Genomic DNA, 22,468 nt, shown 5'->3' on the forward strand with positions numbered 1-22,468 from the left:
TTTGATTTGTCCTGCCAAGGTGTAGCACCTCACATTTATCAGCATTAAACTCCATCTGCCATCTTTCAGCCCATTTTTCCAAATGGCCTAAATCACTCTGTAGACTTTGGAAATCCTCTTCATTATCCACAACACCCCCCCTATCTTGGTATATTTTTGGGCACTTCTTGGGCACTGGTATAATTGATGCCCTTTTAAAGCATGTGGGGACCTCAGACCTCAGAAGTGAGAGGTTGAAAATGTCCATACAAACTCCAGCCAGTTGGTCCGCACAGGTTTTTAGAACAGACCGGGTATACCATCAGGTCAAGGTGCTTTTCGGGGGTTCACCCCTCTGAAGGATTTCCTGACGTTGGCCTCTGTGACTGAGAATGAAATACCATCACATTGAATGGGGGCTCGGGAAGGCACATCAATGATCTCCTTATCGAAGCGTGTGTAAAGGAGATGAGGAAGAATGTCTTCAGTCAGCGGGTGGTGAATCTGTGCTGAACGGGATATTGAGGTTTGGTGTAGTATTAGAATTGTGTAGCATCTGCTCCTTTGAGCTAGCGGCACACAAGAACCTAAATCCCCTTATCTCAAGAATGTGATTCAATTTACAAATGTGGCAAAGGAAAATAAGATTCTTTGCGTGTGGGAGTGAGAATTGAAAATAATTTGAGCTGAGTACATTGAAAAATTCTTCCTAAAATGCTCACAAATGCTCACTTTGAATCTTCTGGAAAAGATGGGAATAGAAGGCTACAAGACCTATGCGTCAATTTGTTTGTTTGTATGTTTGTTGAAGTGGCGGCGCTGATGAATGGCTGCGGCTCGCCTGCAGTCCGTTTTTTTAAAACTTTTTTTGTGTTGTTTTTTTCGTTTTGTCTAGTTAAGTTTTTGGTTTTTAGGTTGTGTTTATGTGGGGGAGGGGCTGGGGGGTTCAATGAGGGCTTGCTGTCTCTCCCTTCAGGGGAATGCGACTTTTTTGTCGTATCCCCATTCTCTGCCTCCGTCTGCGCTGAGGCCTAATGGCGGAGCTGGCGACCTCGAGACTCCGGAGGCAGAGCCAGTCAGGACTTGCCCTGGGCTCGCTCCCGTGAGGGCGGTCTGGCTCGGGGCTGGAACGGCGCTCCCGTAAGGGGTTGTGATGCTCCCGTGAGGGCGGCCTGGCGCGGGGCTCGGACTCTCCCGTGAGGGGCTGTGGCGCTCCCGTCGGAGCGGCCCAGCTCAAGGGAGGTACGGCGCTCCCGTCGGAGCGGCCCAGCTCGCTCGAGGGAGGAACGGCACTCGCGCGAGGGCGATCCGGCTCGGGGCTGGAACGGTGCTCCGGTGGCTGGGACGGCGTTCTGGCGGCGGTGACCTGAGTCTGGGGTTCAGCCGCGGGCCGGCGGCTGCGTCCGCTGGACTGGAGGGTGGCAGCTTCGACCACCCCGGGCCGCGGTGTTTGAGCCGGCCCGTTTGCGGGGTTCGGTGAGCCGCGGGACTGTTTGTGCCATCGCCCGGTGGGGTATCGCCTCAGCGCAGAGGGAGAAGAGGAGGGAAGAGACTGCAGCCCTAAGATTTTTGCCTCCACCACAGTGAGGAGGTGCTTGGAGGATACACTGTGGTGGATGTTAATTTGTGTTTATTGTTGTTTATTATTGTATGATTGTATGTATGACTGCAGGCACGAAATTTCGTTCAGACCGTAAGGTCTGAATGACAATAAAGGTATTCTATTCTATTCTAATTCAATTACATTTTTTTTAAGTATTGCTGCAAAGATATTGCGAAACAAGAAACCACTATTTTGACCTTTTAAAGTCTTGTTGGTTCCAACATTCATGAAACATGGAGGTAGGAATGTTTTTCTCAATTGTGTTTAAGAAAATATTTGCTTAAAGTCGTTGCCAGTCCTGAATCATAACCATATGCACTGATTTGGTTCCTTCGGTTCTGATAATCAGGTTTTGTTTTTCTCATACTGACTTGCCTATTTTTTTCTCCTGAGTCTTTTAGAAGGCAATGTATTGCTTTCTGAATAATCGATTAGAATTTATTTCAAGTAAGATAATTACTATATGAGTACCTTTTTGGAATTGTACGTGTTGATACATGTTGGATCATAATTGATCAAGTGACTTATGGATGGATGTCTTGTCATTTAGATAAGATAATTATGATGTAGTATTTCAAGTTGTTTCTGTATATAACAAGGTGTACTTACCAATGTGTTCATTGCCTTCATTTTAGTTCAAAGGGCATTTTCCAGTTTACTCTCCAGATCGCTGATTTATTGTTCAGCTATGGCTCTGCAGGCATGGAAAGATCTCCCTTGCACAATATGGTTGTTCTTCATATGCAGAATTTGACGTTTGCTGAAAATTATAATCTCAGACATTGTCTCGGATATTACAGTCTTCTTCTTGCGTATGGCCTGCACAGCCTAAAGTTGTAGGTTAACTTGTTCTATTTGATCTTATTTGTGCACGTCGGGTTCATTTCATTAGTCAAAACAGGGTGGACCATGTGAAGGTTGCAATCTCCCACCCCAGATATTACAGTTGTCAGTGCAAATTCAAGTCCCGTATTTTGTCACATGCACAAGTACAGTGAGGTACAATGAAAATCTTGTTTGCAGCAGCATCACAGGCACATAGACTCGGCCAAACACATAAAGCCATTAATTTTACATAAAGACTGCAATAAAAAATTCAAGAAATATGGGTAAAACACAATTGGATAAAAAACATGTCGATGGCAGTGCAAGTGGTCTACGACCAGCTCTTCATACTTGGCCATCTTCCTCTCGTGGGCCTCCTCCAGACGGTCCTCCCACGGCACTGTCAGTTCCAACAAAACAATGTTTTTGGTCGCCTCTGGGACCAGGAGGATATCTGGCCTCAGGGTGGTCGTGGCAATGTGCTGTGGAAACTTCAGCTGTTTCACCAGGTCTACGGAAAGCTGTCAGTCCTGTGCAGTTGCCAGGATTCCTGACTGATTCCTGGCTGCTGTGATTCTTGGCAGCTGCACACCGGCCTTCACGAAGGTGATCATCTGGGTGGTGGGGCGTTCTCATCTGCAGCTGTTGATTCCCATGCTGATGGCTTCTGCAATGGGTTTGAGAACCTGGTCGTGACGCCATGTGTACCGGCCCTGCCCAAGAGACTTTGGGCAGCAGCTCAGGATGTGTTCCAACGTCCCCTTGCCTGAGCATTGCGGGCAACCTGGAGATTCCGCTTTGCCCCAGATGAAGAGGTTCGATGGGCTGGGCAGGACATCATACACTGCCTGGACCAGGAACTTGATGCGCTGTGGTTCAGCCTGCCAGAGCTCAGTCCATGTGACTTTTCGGTCCATGGCCTGCTCCCACCTTGTCCAGGCTCCCTGCTGCCTCAATCCACTTGCTCTGGTACACCTCTCCTCCTCCACCACTGCCCTCACTTCCTCCTGGACCAGCCTGCGCCTCTCCTTCCCCTTGGCCTTGTCAAACTGGGGAGATGGGAAGATTCCCAGGCCTGCTCTTCCCCGAGTCACTGCTCCCACCAGGACTCTGTGGCGTATCCGGGACTCTGCTTGCAGCACGGCTTCGCCGGCTCTCCACTTCCTCCCAGTTTTCACCTCCACCCCTGCTTGAGCCACTTTGGGGTCGCTGGAGTCCCTGTACAGCATCATCTCTCTGGCCCGAGTCACCTTGAACTCCTCCTCCAGGGACTTCAGGAAATCCAAGGAAGAGGCATATAAATTGGTCAGAAGAAGCGGCAAACCAGAGGACTGGGAGAAATTTAGAACAGAGGAGGACAAAGGGGTTAATTAAGATGGGGGGAAAAGAGAATGAAAGAACGCTTGCAGGGAATTAAAAAACTGACTGTAAAAGTTTCTTTAGGTATGTAAAAAGGAAAGGATTAGTGAAGACCAATGTAGGTCCCTTACAGTCAGAGACAGGTGAATTTATAATGGGAAACAAGGAAATTGCAGAAGTTAAACAAGTACTTTTGAAAGATCTACTGAACCCCACGGCAGAGTGACCCACCAACAGTGACAGGCTGTACGCAAAACCAACGTGGGCGTGAAGGCGCCACACTTTGGTTATGCCTTCACTAAGGAAGACACAAACAATCTCCCGAAAATACTAGGGGTCCGAGGATCTAGTGGGAGGGAGGTAGTGGGATCTAGAGGGAGGGAGGGAGGGAGTTTCCCAAAAACCCTTTCTGGCTTAAGTCCTCCCCCCACCATCTCCAGTTTAAATTCCAATTTGGAATATTTTGGAGGACCAAGAAACCAAGAACCAAGGAACTGAAGATGGCCAAAAATCACAGCGATACAGGGTAGCGTTCTTTCTAAAATCAAGATACAGTGCAGACAGTAAGTGGTCAAGATGAGACTTTCAATTATATAGATATCTTGTTTATAGTGCACTATGTTTACATATTCTGTTGTGCTGCTGCAAGTAAGAATTTCATTGTTCTATCTGGAACATCAGATGCTGGAGTAACTCAGTAGGTCAGGCAACATTCCTGGAGAACATGGATAGGTGATATTTCGGGTCGGGATCCTTTTTCAGCCTGAGAGTCAGGGGAGAGGGAGACACGGAGATCAGGAAGGGTAAGGTGTGAAAATGACAGATCAAAGCAGATATAGATTAAAAATGCTGGAGTAACTCGGCAGGACAGGCAGCATCTCTGGAGAGAAGGAATGGGTGCATTTCAGATTGATCTTCAGACTGATATCGGGGGAGAGGGAGATACGTAGATAAGGAAATGTAAGGTGTGAAAACAGGACAAAGGGGATGCAGATCAAGGAAAACAAAACGTGGCCATGGTAGCAAGTCTGGGTTAAAACAGATTCGAAGAGTCGGAGAAGAGTAGGAATCATAGTGGAAGGAGCAAGAGAGGATGTTGCAGAACTCTCGTCGGAGAGAGGAGGAGAACCTCTTCAATGTAGACATACCTTGAGGAGATTTTGCAGTGGAACAGACAAAATGTGAAGGAAGGAATTGCAGATGCAGGTTTATACCGAAGATAGACACAAAATGCTGGAGCAACTCAGTGGGACAGGCAGTATCTCTGGAGAGAAGCAAAGCAGATGCTGTGGAAGGGTTAATTGAAGTTCGAGAAATCAATACACATACAGTACTGCTAGGTTGTAAGCTGCCCAAGTGAAATATGAGGTGCGGTTCCTCCAATTTGCGCTGGGTCTCACCATGAGGAAGTTACTGGGAACTGCAGATGCTGGTTTAAACTGAAGACAGACACAAAATGCTGGAGTATCTTAGTAGGTCAGGCAACATTTCTGGAGAACATGGTTAGGTGATGTTTTGAGTCGACCCTTCTTGAGACTGAGAGTCAGGGGAGAGGGAGACTAGAGACTCCCTCATCAGGGGTTATGGGGAGAAGGCAGGAGAATGGGGTTAGGAGGGAGAGACAGATCAGCCACGATAGAATTGTGGAGTAGACTTGATGGGCCGAACGGCCTAATTCTGCTCCTATTACTTATGAATTTAGAGATAAGAAAGGGTAAGGTGTGAAGATTCATGGAAGGTGGTCTTGGAGCGGGGAATGCTCAAACTGCGGAACATCCTGGACAATACATCTCACACCCTCCATGAAAGTAAGCATGCAGGTACAGCAGGCAGTGAAGAAAGCTAATGGCATGTTGGCCTTCACTACGAGAGGATTTGAGTCTAGGAGCAAATAGGTGCTTCTTTTTTTGTTTTTTTTTTTTTGTTTTATTTATTTTATTAGAAGTTAATACAGCACAAAACAGTACAGTGGAACCTAATATTAGGTGCCAACTATGTAATACCGTAATCCATTCTATGTACAACCTCTAGTTTTATGTTATGAGAAGGAAGTAAGCAAGACAAGAAAAAGAAAACAATAGAAAGAGGAAAAAGTGGAAAAATAGATGGTAGAGAGTAGAAAAACGTGAAGTGTGTATATAAAAAAATTAAAAAAAGAAAGAGAGAAAGTGGAAAGTAGAAATAGAAGAGAAGGCCCAGTTTTTTCACACAGAGTGGTGAATCTCTGGAACTCTCTGCCACAGAGGGTAGTTGAGGCCAGTTCATTGGCTATATTTAAGAGGGAGTTAGATGTGGCCCTTGTGGCTAAGGGGATCAGGGGGTATGGAGAGAAGGCAGGTACGGGATACTGAGTTGGATGATCAGCCATGATCATATTGAATGGCGGTGCAGGCTCGAAGGGCCGAATGGCCTACTCCTGCACCTAATTTCTATGTTTCTATGTTTCTATGGCCCCTTAAAAGAGAATTTTTCAAATCTGTATTCGGAGATGTAGATCTATCCGCGTCATGAACTGAAATCAGCAATCTTACGGTACCGCTGCATCACATGATTCCAAAAAGTCGATGACTTCATTTGTATTGGGCCCTGGTGAGACCACACTTGGGAGTATTGTGTGCACTTTTGATCTCCTAATTTGAGGAATGACATAATTGCTATGCAGCGACTGGGCTTGTATTCACTGGAATTTAGAAGGATGAGAGGGCATCTTATAGAAACATATAAAATTAGGGATTGGACACGCTAGATGCAGGAAACATGCTCCCGATGTTGTGGCAGTCCAGAACCAGGGGCCACAGTTTGAGAATAAGGGGTAGGCCATTTAGAAGTGAGATGAGGAAACACTTTTTTCACACAGTTGTGAATTTGTGGAATTCTCTGCCTCAGAGGGCGGTGGAGGCCGATTCACTGGATGCATTCAAAAGAGAGTTAGATAGAGCTCTCAGGGCTAGCGGAATCGAGGGATATGGGGAGAAAGCAGGAACAGGGTACTGATTGTGATCAGTCATGATCACATTGAATGGCAGTGCTGGTTCGAAGGGCCGAATTGCCTACTCCTGCACCTATTGTCTATGTATCTGTGGCACACTTCTCATCCTGACGAGTACCTTCAGCAACAGGATGGTCCCACCAAGATGCAGGACAGAAAGCCACAGGAGATCCTTCTTCCCTCTGGGTATCAAACTGTACAACTCCTCCCCCTTCTGGCGTGGGGTAGACTGACTCCCCTCCCCCCTCCCCAGTCTTTCCACATCCCCAATTCCTTTCCACTCTTCACTTTAATTTCATATTTCATGTATCTTGTTGTCTTTTATGATTATTGGCAGATCAATTTCCCTCCTGGGATAAATCAAGTTCTGTCATCGCAAGCATGGATAGGACAAGTTTGGATGGATATGGGGCAAACGCAGGCAGGTGGGACTAGTGTAGATGGGACATTGTTGGTCGGTGTGGGCAAGTTGGGCCGAAGGGCCTGTTTCCATACTGTATCACTCTATGTCCCAGCTACACTAGTCGCACTTGCCTGCGCTTGGTCCGTATCCCTCCAAACCTGTCCTGACCTTGTACCCGTCTAACTGTTTCTTAAACGATGGGATAGTCCCAGCCTCAACTACCTCCTCTAGCAGCTCGTACTATAGGGGGGTTGCACGAAAGGTCACCGGGTCAGTGGGCTCGACGCATGGAGCAGCTAAATCCAACTGGAGGACATCCGTCTCTTCCGGTATATGTTATTAATGCTAGAAACGCGTACTTTCCTACCTGTTTAAAAACCGCCAAAACGTTGAATTTTTGTGCTGAAAAAAAATTGTGGGAGTCGGGGTAAGTGTGAGAGACATGTACCCAACTTCAGAATTCCAAAAGTGAAGCGAAATGAAGGTATAGAGAAGCGAGAACTGAAGTGACTACAGCAGCTGAAGTGCTTGGTAGACATTGAAAATATTGGGAATTATCACATTTGCTCACTGCATTTCATCCATTATTTGTGTTTTTTCTTCATTCCTTTGGTATCTAAAAATTCTCAGAAGTGATAAATCTGGCTGTAAATTTTTCTTCAGATGCCTTTTCATTTTGTATGTAAAAACCCACGAGAACCATGGGCGATTTAAAAAAATTACAGCCAGATTTATCACTTCTGAAACTTTTTAGATGCCAAAGGAATCAAGAAAAAACACAAATAAGTCAAGTCGTCAAGTTTATTCAGATGTGCAGTGAAATGAAAGTGGCAATGTTCGCGGACTTTTGTGCAAAAAGACAAACAACCAAACAAACTATAAACACAATCATAACACACATATTCTTTTACATAATAAATAATGGAAGGAAAAACGTTCAGTAGAGTTAGTCCCTGGTGAGATAGGCGTTTACAGTCCGAATGGCCTCTGGGAAGAAACTCCAATGTTAATGGCCAATGTTCGCCAAACACTCTGGATGTTGTTGTCCCTTCAGCTCTCGTTTCTATCTACCGTCATTTCTCCTCACTTTTGGAATTCTGAAGTATGCTAAATGTCTCACTCGCTTATCCCAATTTCCATAATTATTTACAGCGCAAAAATTGACAATTTCAGCGGGCTTTAACGGGCCCGCTATGCTGGAAACAATGGTAAGTGCCTACCTGCAGTTCATCGCGTGTACTCCATTTGGAGTAGCGTAGCAACAGTACGGGTCATGGGTCGTGACCCGGCTGCCGTGAAACCACCCTATAGGGAGCAAGATGCCAATTTCCGAGTATGAAAATGGCCATAACTTTTTTAATACTGAAGATATGAAAGTGAATTAGTTGTCAAATTAAACTTCTTTTTATGCTTTATCTGATGGGATAAATTAAAGACTTGATTTTGTGTGTGGGAAAAGTTATCCCTCGGATTCCCATTAAATCTTTTCCCCTTCACCTTGAATCTATGCCCTCTGGTTCTCGATTTCCCTGTGAGAACCTGTGCATTTATCCGGTGTATTACTCTCATGATTTTGTACACCTCTGTAAGACTCTATGACACCATGTGTGTCCTTTCACCCTTTTTTATTTTTTTTTTTAGTCCTGTCACTACAAAATGTTTGTTGGAGGTCTTCTTTTATGTGGTGGGTGGGGAGAGGGGAAGGGGGAAACTATTTTAATCCCAGTCCTACCTGGTCGGAGATGCGGTTTTCCTCCGAACCGCATCTTCGTCCTCTCTGTGCGGCCTACCATCGAGCTGGAGCGGCGTTTCCTACCGGGATTACAGCTTTGCCGGCGGTGCAAATGCTGGGACACCAACACGGAGCGGGCGATGCCTTAGCGGGTCGCCTTGCGGTAAGCTCCGGGGCACTGTGAACGCCGTCTGCAACATCGTTGAGCTGCGGCTGCAGAGCGTCCAGCCGCGGGCGGGCGGCACTGGATTTCAACACCGCGGGGCCTGGTGTCCGAGTTCGCCAGCGTCAGAGGTCCGGCCGGCGCGGCCTGAGAACTTTGGACATTGCAGTCTTCGGGGAGGAAGCGGCCGCTTCAGTCCAGGCCGCTGACGAATGTTCACCCGACGCCGATGATCCAGCTTCGCGGCAAGAGGGCCTGAAAACACCGTGTTGGCTGAGGAGGCCATATGTAGACCCCGACCTCGGGTGGACTATGAGGAGGAGGAGAACTGGATATTTTTAGTGCCTTCCCTCACAGTGAATTCTGCTGTGGGGGGACGTTGATTTCTATAGTGTACTGTTCTGTGTCTTTTTTCTTTTTCTTTTTCATTTTATATGGATTTATTGACATTTAATCTATTCAATTAGTTTAATCAATCTCTGTAAAGCACTTTGGTTCAAAGTGATTTTGTTTAAAAGTGCTATATAAATAAATATTACTTACTTACTAACACACGTGGGTGCTGGAAGTGGGAGAGAGGGGGGCGTGTGCGCACGCGCGGGCTGGTGATCTTTGGTGGTGACGTGGTGGCGCGTGCGCAGGGGGGTTGGAGGTGGTGTGGGCAAAGATCTTATAGCGCTTTGGTATAAGATGGTGGCTGGAGACGGTGGCGCGTGCAGCAGCATCTAGGAGCGAAGGAAATAGGAGACGTGGTTTTTTGGCGGTTTGGGGGGTTCGTGTGCGCACGCGCAGGTTGGCGGCGGCGGCGGCGGCGTGTGGGCCGTGTGCGCACGCGCGGGCTGGCGGCGGTTGGGGTGCGTGTGCGCACGCGCGGGCTGGAGGCGGTTGGGGTGCGTGTGCGCACGCGCGTGTTGGCGGCGGCGGGGGGCGTGTGCGCACGCGCGGGCTGGCGGCGGTTGAGGTGCGTGTGCGCACGCGCGGTCTGTGAGGGGGGGAAAGAAGGGGAACAATAAAGTTGGGTTGCGCCGCTTTGTGTGTGTTTGTGTGCGCGGTGATCTTTGGTGATGGCGGCGACGGGAGGAGGAGGAGCGGCGGCGGCTCCCGGCTCCACGCTCTCCCTCACCCGCAAGAAAGACGGCGGTCCCAACGTCAGGTTCCTGGAGTCGTCCGACACGGTGGGCCAGCTGGAAAGCCTGAGGCAGTGGCTGGCCAAGAGCTACAAGAAGGTGAGAGGCTGGAGCCGGGTTAACCTGCAGCAAATGGCGGCCGGGGCTGGCGGGCCCCGCTCTCTCTCCATCTCCCCCTCTCCCTCTCCCTCTCACACCATCTGCAGCCTTTACTAGACCGCTGACAGCCAAGGGACAGACCTGGTGGCTCTCGCTTTGTTCTATGTTCTCCCCCCAAAACAACAGTCGCCACAATCAAATGGTTTATCGAGAAACCAGGAAAGAGCAGCATAACATTTAGACACAAGGAACTGCAGATGCTGGGTTGCACAAAAAGAAAAGTGCTGGAGTAACTCAGTGGGTCAGGCACCATCTCTGGTGAACATTGATAGGTGACGACATTTCAGGTTGGGGCCTTTCTTCAGACTGAATGTGGTTGGAGGAAGAAAGCTGGAAGATCTGCTCTAAGATCTTTGGTGGCAATGATAGGTGGATGCAGGTGAAGGGTGGGTTTTTAGCAGTCAGGTGGTTGGACAAAGGCCAGAGATGGCAAGGCGAAAATTGTGAGATCCGGACAGATGTGTGAATTGTGAAGCCAGAGAAATGAATCTAGGTGCAGAAACAACAACAGATGGCGGTTTATGTGAAAAGGCACAGAGATTCAGAATCAATTTATTGGCCAAGCATGAACACATACAAGGAATTTGACTTGGTGCTTTGCTCCACATGGTAAAAACACAATATACAGCAGACAATTAAAAAAACAAAAACAAAACATTAACTTATAAATGTAAAAAATAAAATACGAGTAACAAGAGATTCAGGAGTATTATTGTTATGTCGCAGATAGAGCAATGAAATTCTTACTTGCAGCAGCACAACAGAATATGTAAACATAGTACACTGTAAACACGATTCAAGATTCAAAATTCAAGAGATTTTATTGTCATGTGTCCCAGATAGGACAATTAAATTCTTGCTTTGCTTCACCACAACAGAATATAGAAGGCATGAATACAGAACAGATCAGTGTGTCTATATACCATTGTATAAATATATACACACACGAATAAATAAAACAGATAAAGTGCAAATAAACAGATCATGTTTATGTTCATGTACTCACAGTTTTGTTTGAGTTGAGTTCAATAGCCTGATGGCTGTGGGGAAGAAGCTGTTTCTGAACCTGGACGTTGCAGTCTTCAGGCTCCTGTACTGTCTACTTTTTACACGATGCCTTACACCTTATTCTTAAACTGTGGCCCCTGGCACTGGACTCCCCCAACATCGGGAACATGTTTCCTGCCTCTAGCATGTCCAAACCCTTAATAATCTTATGTTTCAATAAGATCCCCTCTCATCCGTCTAAACAAGCCCAGTCGTTCCATTCTCTCAGCATATGACAGTCCCGCTATCCTGGGAATCAACCTTGTAAACCTATGCTGCACTCCCTCAATACCAAGAATGTCCTTCTTCAAATTAGAGGACCAAAACTGCACAGAGTACTCCAGGTGTGGTCTCACACTATACAACTGTAGAAGGACCTCTTTCCTCCTATATTCAAGCAAATAGTTTCTGACATACCAAATCTCCGTAATTTTCTCAGGAAGTAGAGGCGGTTAAGTGCTTTCTTTATAATGGCATCAGCAAGGGGCAGTTTTGTTAAATATTACACATGTAAATATCTCAAGTGCACTTGGAGAGTTCCAAGATGCTGTTTTTGTGTCTGGATGTGGAGGCTTTGATAGATCGGAGTTGCCTCTCATAGGGAAGGACTTCCAAGAGTTTGTGGCCAGGATGAGAGTGGTCATAGTTGATCTTACCGCTCTCTTCTTGGCCCTTGCAGCGTACAGTTTATTGGTGGGGGGAACGTTGCAGCCAATAACCTGCTCAGCTGAGTGAATGATGAGCTGCAGCTCCTGGGTGTCATGTTTGGTGGCTGAGCTGAACCAGACCATGCTGGAGGAGGTGAGGACACACTGTGATGGCAGTGGACCATCCTTGCCTGTGGCACGTTGTGTTTCCTCAGCTGCCGCATGAAGTACATCCTCAGTGTTGGGCCTATTTGACTGTGAAGTTGATGGTGGCCTCCCATTTGGGGTACCTGGAGATTATGCTTCTGAGGAACTTAAATGTTTCCACAGTTGTGACTGTAGTGTTGTTAATGGCGAGTGGGGGGTTATCTCCTAAAGTCTACAATCAATTCCACCGTCTTAAGAGCATTGAGCTCCAGGTTGTTGCATAAGCACCAGGACGCCAGATGTATCACTTCCTGTCTGTAGGCAGATTCCTCCCCATCCTGGATCAGTCCAATCAGGGTTGTGTCATCCGCGAACTTGAGAAGCTTGACAGTGGAGTCAGTGGAGGTGCAGTCATTGGTGTAGACAGGGTAAAGGGGAGGGGAGAATACGCAGCCTTGCGGTGCTCCTAGACTGAGATGTTCTTTCTCAGCCTCGCATGCTGCTTCCTGTCTGTCAGGATATTGGTGATCCACTGACTGAGGGGTTCAGGCACAGTCATCCTGGAGAGTTTGGAGTGTAGTAGCTCTGACACAATGGTGTTAAATGAAGAGCTAGAATCCACAAATAGAATCCTTGTATAGGTCCCCTGGATGCTGGACGATGAAGTGCAAGCCTAGGTTGACTACATCATCCACTGATCAACTGGCCCGTTATGTAAACTACAGGGGGTCCAGCAGTGGTACTTTTCAAGCTGGTCAGGCAGTATCTCTGGAAGACATGCATGGGTGATGTTTCGTGTTGGGTCCTTTGGATTCTGTTTTACAAAATTGTACACGAAGTGCTTGGGTAACTGTGGAGTAATTATGTACAAGGAACTACAGAGTTTATGCAAAAGGATGCGGTGCTAGAGTAACTCAGCAGGTCAGCCAGCATCTCTGGACAATATGGGTGTTTTGTGTCTGGACCCTCCTTCGGGTTCAATGGAGTTTTTTGTCACGTGCCTAGATATAGTGAAATTCTTTGTTTTGCATGCAATTCTGCAGTTGTACAGGGCCCTAGTGAGACTACATCTAGAGTATTGTGTGCAGCTTTGGTCTCAAATTTGAGGAAGGACATTCTTCCTATTGAGGGAGTACAGCATAGGTTCACAAGGTTAATTCCCGGTTTAGACGATTGAGAGGGGAGATTATTGCTGCTTGCTTAAATTAACATCTTTACTCTCAAGCCTTTCTTGACGTCCTCTGAGGGAGGGCTTTATGTATGTACTTAATCTATGAACCAATTTTGTATAACGTTAGTTCCTCCACCAATGTAAAGCCCTTTGGCCAACGAGAGTTGTTTTTTAAATGTGCTATAGAAATAAAAGTGCCTTGACTTAACAATGTATCGGGTTGTGCGCTCGAAGATGATTTTCAGTGTCCTTTATGATAGAGCAGGGATCTCCAAACTATGGCCAATCCGGCCCGCCACGGGATTTTATCTGGCCCACAGCAAGCTCTTAACGTGTTGTGGGCTATTTGGCGGGTTCTGTGGTAGTGCGGTTTTACAGATACAGTGCGGAAACGGGCCCTTCGGCCCATCGAAGCGATGCCGTACGCACTAGCACTATCCTGCACACACTCGGGAAAAAATGAACATCCGCAAAAGTGGTGTGTGGGAGGAAACCAGAGCATCCGTAGAAAACCCACGCAGTTACAACCTCCGTACAGACAGCACCCATAGTCAGGATGGTACCCGGGTCTCTGGCGCTATGAGGCAGCGACTACCGCTGCTCCTGTGTTGGTAACGTGTGGTGGAGCGAGGAGGAAGGGGGGAGTTAGTTGGCGGGAGCGTCAGCCAGGGTGGGTGTGTAGCGGTCTGCTTGCCATGACGGTGACCCGTGAACAGCTCCCGCTCCGGGGCACCACGCCGACCTGGACCCTTTGACCAGGGGTCCGCCGACACGTGCCGGCGCGACCAGGGGAATCCTCTCCTGCCCTCCTCTCTCTGGGTGTGTGTGCCCGATGGGTCAGCATTATGCATGCTTGGGTCTTTGTTAATATGCCCGTGGGTGATCACAGTGTGTGTGTGTGAGAGAGAGATAGAGAGTGTGAGAGAGCCTGTATGTGTGAGTCTGTGTGTGCGAGTGAGTCTGTGTTTGTGTCGGTGTGCGGGTCTATGCATCTGTGTTTTGGTGTGTGGGAGTCCACGTGTGCGTTTCTGTGTTTGTATGTCACTTTGTGTGTGTGTGTGTGTGTGACATTTCTTTATATTTCCAATGCCCTGCAAAAATGTGCCAAATATATAATGTGACCCTCATGCTGAAAAGTTTGGAGGCCCCTGTGATAGAGGATAGACTAGAGCTGTACAGTATGGAAACAGGCCCTTCAGCCTACCGTAAGTCTGTGCTGACCATCAGCCACCCATTTACAATCATCCTATGTTAATACCATTTTAAAGTCTCTACACATTCTTATTCCTTATCAGATTCCATCATATGGACCTTTTGTCTTCTCCACATAACAGCTGTCTCTATCCCCTATTCCTTATCAGATTCCATCATATGGACCCTTTGTCTTCTCCACATAACAGCTGTCTCTATCCCCACCTGATTCATTTATCATGCAGCTTCTTCTTGGCCAGTTCCACATATCACTGGCTAGCTCCTGCCACACCCATTCCTCTCACCTCTTTCTACCAGGTATCTTCTCTCTACAACATCAATCTGAAGAAAGGTCCCCACAAAACGCCATCTGTCCATTTCCCTCCACAGATGCAGCCTCATCTAAGTTCCTTCAGCAATTTGTGTTTTTTTTGGCATCTTTTCAGTGAGGTATTGGTGCATTCAAGAGCAGTGCGCGTGAATTGTATACCAGCATTGTTCACGTGAAATCTGATGCACATTTTAGTCGGTAATGTAATTGAAGGAAAACGCATAAATGATCAAGTATAGATAAAGGGGCCACGTCGAGACGTGTTGTGGCTGTGGAAAAAAAACATTGAATGGCTGTTTAAATAATGGGGCGGAAACCCCTGCACATACTGGAAATCTGAAATAAAGAGAAACAATGAAAATGCAGGAGACATTGAGCAGATCAGACGACCTCCATGGAAAGATGAACAAACTTAATGTTTGTGGTCCAAGATCAATCATCAGTTGGCCTGAATTCACTCTTGCTCTTTTAACAGATGCTGTCTGAGCCGCTAAGTGTTTTGACGATTTTCAGAATAAATGGTGAAATATTGTTTATTGTGATTGCGCAGATTTGAGCAGTGGTGCTGTCACTTATTGCAAAGGGTGGAGACAAATTGAGAAGGGACAGGAAGGGTGCGTTACTCTTTTAATAGGACGTTGTTGATACTTGTTTTCAAAATGAAAGGGTTGTACATCAATGTTGTCGCAACGCAGTCTGAAGAAGGGTCTCGACCCGAAATGTCACCCATTCCTTCTCTCCAGAGATGCTGCTTGTCCCGCTGAGTTTCTCCAGCATTTTGTGTCTATCTTTGGTGTAAACCATCGTCTGCAATTCCAGCTGACCTCCCGGTGGCTCAGCACTTCAACTCCCCCTCCCACTCCGTCTCCGACCTCTCTGTCCTGGGTCTCCTCCATGGCCACAGTGAGCAGCACCGGAAATTGGAGGAACAGCACCTCATATTCCGTTTGGGGAGTCTGCATCCTGGGGGCATGAACATCGAATTCTCCCAATTTTGTTAGTCCTTGCTGTCTCCTCCCCTTCCTCAGTCCCCCTGCTGTCTCCTCCCATCCCCCAGCCTTCGGGCTCCTCCTCCTTTTTCCTTTCTTGTCCCCACCCCCCCCCCCCCCGATCAGTCTGAAGAAGGGTTTCGGCCCGAAACGTTGCCTATTTCCTTCGCTCCATAGACGCTGCTGCACCCACTGAGTTTCTCCAGCTTTTTTGTGTGTCTGCAATTCCTTCCCACATATCAATGTTGTTTTACTTGGGTAAGCTATGATGCATGCACATTAAAACCCAGCAATTTGGTTGATTGGACAACTGCTTGCGATCTGAAACGGCACTTCACTGGAGATACTAAATAAATGAGGGTAACAGATCTTGCAAGGACAGATTTTGCATATTGACAGTGAACTTTGAATTTCTTTGTTAGCAATTCTCGTATGCAATTCTTGTTTTGATTGACAATAACATTTTTAACTTTTTTTTCCAGTTTGTGCAGGCAGATTCCCCTTCAAACAAAACACTGGCTAGTCTTGTGGTGCAACTACTCCAGTTTCAGGAGGATGCGTTCGGCAAGCATGTCAACAATCCTGCGTTGACCAAATTGCCAGTAAGTGGTTTTCATTTGCCCTTTCTGGCAGGCCATTGGTCTTTCTATGTAATCGAAAATATTGGTCAGGGCTGGACTACAAGACACTAAGTGCTGGATTAATTTATCGGATCAAGATCCTACTTCAGATTGACTCTGAAGAAAAGTGCCGACCCAAAGTCACTTCTCCTTGTTCTCCAGGGTTGCTGCCTGACCCGCTGAGTTAGTCCAGCACTTTGTCTTTTTTTTTTGTGAACTAGCATCTTTCCTGTTTCCATATGGGCTGGACTCCAAGTGGCACATGAAATATGGTGTTGACTTGTGCTCCAATCTCGCATCACATGTTGCATTCAGGACATGGCAACATTAGGTGTTGGAGCACCACCTGCAATGACAAATGTTTAAGGGTCTGAGTGCTGGTGCAGGTTTCCCAAAAAGTTAATCTGCAAGTCGGATCTGTAATAAAGAAAGCAAACTCAATACTAGCATTTATTTCGAGAGGGCTTGTATACAAAAACAGGGATGTAATGCTGAGGCTCGATAAGGTGCTGGTCAGGCCGCATTTGCAATATTGTGAGCAATTTTGGGCACCGTATCTGAGGAAGGATGCGCTGGCTCCGGAGAGGGTCCAGAGGAGGTTTACGATACGATAAACTTTATTCATCCCCAGAGGGAAATTGGTCTGCCAGCAGTCACAACACACAACAAGGTGCACAAAAACTTGAAATTAAAAGTGAAAACAAAAAGAATAGGACAAGCGAGCGTTGGCTGGCTGGCTGCCGTGTGCACGGCGCCTAAACCGGAACGAATAAACAAACGCACACAGACTAATCACCCCGGCAGATTCTAAACTAGAGTGTCCCCCACATTAGGTCCCCCTTTGTTCCCCCTCCGTCCCTCATGGCAGTCCCCCAAGCTGGGTCCCCATTGTTCTTCATGGCGGTCCCCCCACGCTGGGTCTCCATTGTCTCTCCCCCCCCCCCCACGCTCCACCGCCACCGAAGTTCCTGTTGCCTCCGCCAATGCTCCGTTGCTGCCAAGGCCCCACTACCGCCGATGATCCCATTCCCATCGCTGTGGCTCCTTCAGCCCAGACAGGCCTCGCCGCCCGGCTTCTCCCCAGTTCCCTGGGAGACCTTATGGGGCGCGTCAGGCCTACCGCAGCGCGTTCTTGTAGTTGACGCCGCAGTTGTTCATCTGGTGGACTGGCCCGCGTGGCTCCCCGGGACACCAGAATGATCCGAGGAATGAATAGGTTAACCTACGATGAGCGTTTGTCAGCACTGGGCCTGTACTCGCTGAGGTTCAGAAGAATGAGAGGGGACCTCATTGAAGCATATAGACTAGTGAAAGGCTTGGATAGAGTGTATGTGGAGAGGATGTTTCCACTAGTGGGGGAGTCTTGGACTGGAGGTCACAGCCTCAGAATTAAAGGACATTCTTAGGAAGGAGATGAGGAGAAAATTATTTAGTCAGAGGGTGGTGAATCTGGAATTCTTTGCCACAGAAGGCTGTGGAGGTCAAGTCTGTGGATATTTTTAAGGGAGAAATAGATAGATTCTTGATTAGTACAGGTGTCAGGTTATGGGGAGAAGGCAGGAGAATGAGGTTAGGAGGTAGAGATAGATCAGCCATGATTGAATGGCGGAGTAAAATTGATGGGCCGAATGGCCTACTTCCACGTGTCACATGACATGACTTATGAGTAGTGTTAACTAATAATTTTGGAGAGAACTGTGAGATAGTTGGATGGGTGACATGAAGCTTATTTGAAGGTACGTTTGGAGAGGATGAGAGGCTGAGAGGGCATGCAAGAACGTGGGCACCAAGGACGTGAAAGCCTGTCCATGATTTCATAATGCAAATTGTAAATTAGGGAGAGGTCAGCACTGAGTAGAAAGATTAAGGCTGGTGAAACAGGCGAGGAACCTTTTCACACAGGGAGTGGTGAGTCTGGAATTCTCTGCCTCAGAGGGCGGTGGAGGCCGGTTCTCTGGATGCTTTCCAGAAAGAGCTAGATAGTGCTGTTAAAGATAGCAGAGTCAGGGGATATGGGGAGAAGGCAGGAACGGGGTACTGATTGGGGATGATCAGCCATTGAATGGCGGTGCTGGCTCAAGGGGCCGAATGGCCTACTCCTGCACCTATTGTCTATTGAAAGTTGGAGGAGAGATTTGAGGGGGAGAAATAGATAAGAATTTGAAGTATCATTACTGAAAGGTGGACAATTTTGAGCAGAGAGCAATTTTGAATATAGCTAATGAGTGAGCAAGGCTTGGGATGAGGATGCATGTTGGAGATTTTTAGGGAAGGTGGAACAAGGCTCGCCAAGAAAGCAAGGAAGAGTCAAATCTGAATGTGAACATTTACAGGGTAATTTGTTGCTGCTGGGGTGATGTTGAGTTGCATCTTGAAAGAAATGTTTCAGAAAGAACTGCAGATGCTGGGAAAAATCAAAGGTAGACAAAAATGCTGGAGAAACTCAGCGGGTGAGGCAGCATCTATGGAGCGAAGGAAATAGGCGACGTTTCGGGTCGAGACAAAATAGATTAACTTGATGACAGCATCTTGAAAGAAAGCCATCTTGTTGGAAATTCATGTTAAAGGGAAGTCGGAGTTTTGTGCTGTTGTGAACGGAATTGACGAGCGTGGAGTCTTAGGAATCCAGTTTGTGGCAGAAATTGATTCTTTATAATTCCTTATTGGAGTAAGATAATACTCTCTCAGTTTTGTGAGCAAAATTTGTGATACACCAGAAGATAATGTAAGTTAGGTGGTAACTTCAGGAATAGAAAGTGGGAGTTCTCAGTAAAGGTGTGCTTTCAGATGATTATAGCAAGGAGCAGTATAGGTAATTCTACTAATTTGACCTCTTATTTCACACCCGGTTTATTTCTAAAAGTTGTTAGAATCTAATTTGCCACACTAGTTGGTGTTTTTATCACTGCACAAAAGATAATTTCTTAGTCCAGCTATTTTACTAATTACTTTAAAACATTGATCTCAATTCCCGACCCACTCGCCAAATTACATTTCAACATTTAGCTCCCTATAATTCCCCCAGCCTTGCATATAGAAAAGCAACAGCAGTGCTCCAGGTCTTGCTACCTCTTATCGAATCCACACCACAAGATTAGAAATTGATCTGCCAGAGCTGAACGCATTTCTCGGCATCTGCATACAATGGCGTCTTGTGCTTGTGTGTAGTGGTGGCAAGATTGGTGGAAACAAGGCCGTGACCTCAACGCTCTTTCCTTGACCCCAGGTCTTGCTTCATGGTTTACTTTAGGTTCTGTTGATTAACTTGATGACAGCATTCTTCAGACTTCATTGAGAATTAACAGAATCTTGCCTTCCACATTTTATTACCTAAATACTATGATTGTTAGATAGTCTGGGTGTGTAAGAGATGTACAGCATTGAAATAGGCCCTTCAGCACAACATGTATGGGCCGAGCCTATCAATATTAATCTCATGTGTCTTTGTTAATCCATATCCTACTTTGCCATGCTCATTCAAGATGCATCTTCAAAATTGTTACTGTTCATTCCTCCATCACCACATCTGGTAGCTCATTCGAGATACTCATTGTGTGGGAAAAGCGCTCCTACACCCTTTAAAGCTACTCCCTCTCATCATAAACCTGTTTTTGACATCTCTGCCGTGGGAATTAGACGCTGGCTATCTCCCCCCTCTGTGCCGCTCATAACTTTACGTACCTCTATCATGTCACCTCTCGGCCTCGGCCTCCTTTGCTCCACTCCTTCTGACCTAGCTACCAGTTTAAGCCCTCCCCTGGTTTAACTTCCTAAAATGCATCACCTCACACATCCAAGTTAAATGCCATCTGTTATTCCCTTGCCCATTTTCCCAGTTAATCGAGAACAAGTTTCCTCATGGCCTACTCTGCTACCATTTTTGTGACATTCATAAAATTGCTGAAAATGCTGATCTTGTTATCATGCAAATAGTTAATAATGGACTGCAGTGGAGCCAGCATCGATCTCTGCAGCACACCATTGATCAGGGGCCACTAATGAAAAATAATCTTCTGTTACTACACTCTGCCTCTTACTGCCAAAACAATTCTGTATTCAATTTGTTGACTTTCCCTTGATCTCCTCTTGTTCTTCTGGCCCACCCCACCATGTGACTGGACTTGTCAAAGGCCTTATTAAAGTCCTCATGGACAACCTGCCCTGCCCTCTTCAATCCTCTTGATCACCTCTTCAAAAACAGTTAGGTCATTTTCTTTTCAGTTTCAGTTTGTTTATCATCATGTTTGCCGAGGTACAGTGAAAAGCTTTTGTTGAATGCAGACCAGTAAGCAGAAAGACAATACACGATTACAATCGAGACGTTATCGTGTACAGATACATGTTAAGGGAATAACATTTAGTTTCAGAGACACAAATCCATCTTGATTATCCATCATCAGTTCTAGCCTTTCCAAATGCAAATCAACCTGAGCCTCAGAATCCCTGGTAATAATGTTCTCATCTCTGCAGCAAGCCTCACCAGCCTGTGGTACCCTTGCTTAGCCTTTTCCCTGCTGCCCTTTTTAAAAATAAAGGAATATATCTTGTTGATCGATGCTGATTACCAATTGTAAATGTGTTTCTCAAAGCAATTGTAAATACTCTCGAGGGCAATGATATGATCAGCATTGAAGTTTTGTTTTGTTTCTTTTCCGAATCTAGGCGAAATGCTTTCTGGATTTCAAAGCAGGAGGAGCCTTAGGTCACATCCTTGGTGCTGCTTACAAATTCAAAAGTGAGCAGGGATGGTAAGTCAGCTCGGTGTCGAATGCATTGAGTGTTTGGGTAGGATTTGGTGCAGTGGTGCATTTTGTATTTAAGATGTCATTAGGTTGAGAGCATATCAGAGAGCATATCTGATTGTACTCCTATGAAGCAGCTTTTAAGAAAATGTTACACAACCTTGGTAAGAAGATTATAGACCCGCATTAAAAAAAAAATACATGAATGGGAGCAATCGTTCAATGGTACTTTGTTAGGATTGTATGATAGAAGCCCACACGGAATATGGAAACAGGGTTGCCATGTTTTAGGCACCATCTTGTACTCTTCTAGTACAACATTGTTTGAGTCTTAATGGCCATAAAGGCCTGTTTTTCAGACAGCAGCTCTGGATCGGTGATGCAGGGATCACCTGGCCAGGTGATATGTTGATGTCCTCCACTGCTGCTCCATGCCGCTGCAGGCTGTGTCTGTTTCTAGCTCCCCACCACTGGGATTGCGCATGTTTAATCGAGCTGCAGGCTCTTCAGGGCCTCCAGTGGCTCACTCTGCTGACTCAACCATCCTGACACTTCCTCAACATCGGCCCTAGAACCCGCCAACCCTCGGTCTCCGTGCCTTGTGGTGCATCCACTAGCCGACCCCGAGCGCCTCTTGAGTGCGCAGGATAGCCCCCAGCATGCGCACCACATCCCTCCCTCCCTGTACCCTCATCTTGAAGGATCCGAGATTTGATGCTCATTTAGCTAATTTTCTCTCCTTCTTCCCTCCCCCCAGCCAGGTTCTGCTAACAAGGTCATAAGTGTTAGAAGCAAAGTTAGGCCATTCTGCCCAACAAGTCTACTCCGCCATTCAATCATGGCTGATCTATCTCTCCCTCCTAACCCCATTTTCCTGCCTTCTCCCCATAACCCCTGACACCTAATGACCTAGTTGTATTTACTACTAGACTAAGTGGGACCCGTTCGGTCCCATGTTCACACGGGAGGGCTGGTCCCCCAACGCAATATTCCACCTCTCCACCAATTCCAATATTGGTGGCCAGTGGAGGGGGGGGGGGCTTTCTGGAGCACTAGTATGGGTGTTGTGGGCTGAAGGGACTGGGTTCCAGAGGGCTAGTATGGACATTGTGGACCAAATGGATTCTTGGTCTGGCAGCTTAGTCACTCGGGCCTGGTGGGCTGGCAGCTCAGTCACTCAGGGCTGATGGGCTGGCAGCTCAGTCACTCGGGGCTGATGGGCTGGCAGATCAGTCACTCGGGGC

At 46.9% G+C, this 22,468-nt stretch overlaps 1 protein-coding gene across 4 annotated transcripts in view; it reads left to right on the forward strand.

The window, feature by feature from the left end:
* The first annotated feature begins 10,048 nt into the window (after positions 1-10,048).
* The window catches only part of smarcc1a (SWI/SNF related, matrix associated, actin dependent regulator of chromatin, subfamily c, member 1a), an 89,118-nt gene continuing 76,698 nt past the window's right edge, over positions 10,049-22,468 (forward strand). For 2 of the 4 annotated variants that reach the window (XM_055664699.1, XM_055664700.1), the window contains exons 1-3: positions 10,050-10,279; positions 16,345-16,464; positions 21,145-21,230. In XM_055664699.1, the coding sequence (XP_055520674.1) occupies positions 10,118-10,279; positions 16,345-16,464; positions 21,145-21,230 (368 nt within the window). In that variant the 5' untranslated portion in view covers positions 10,050-10,117. Of the gene's footprint in view, positions 10,280-16,344; positions 16,465-21,144; positions 21,231-22,468 lie in introns of all 4 variants that reach the window. The other 2 variants (XM_055664701.1, XM_055664702.1) reach the window with 2 other exon arrangements.

Source organism: Leucoraja erinacea, chromosome 43 (assembly GCF_028641065.1).
Source record: "Leucoraja erinacea ecotype New England chromosome 43, Leri_hhj_1, whole genome shotgun sequence".
Classification (NCBI taxonomy): Eukaryota; Metazoa; Chordata; class Chondrichthyes; order Rajiformes; family Rajidae; genus Leucoraja; species Leucoraja erinaceus.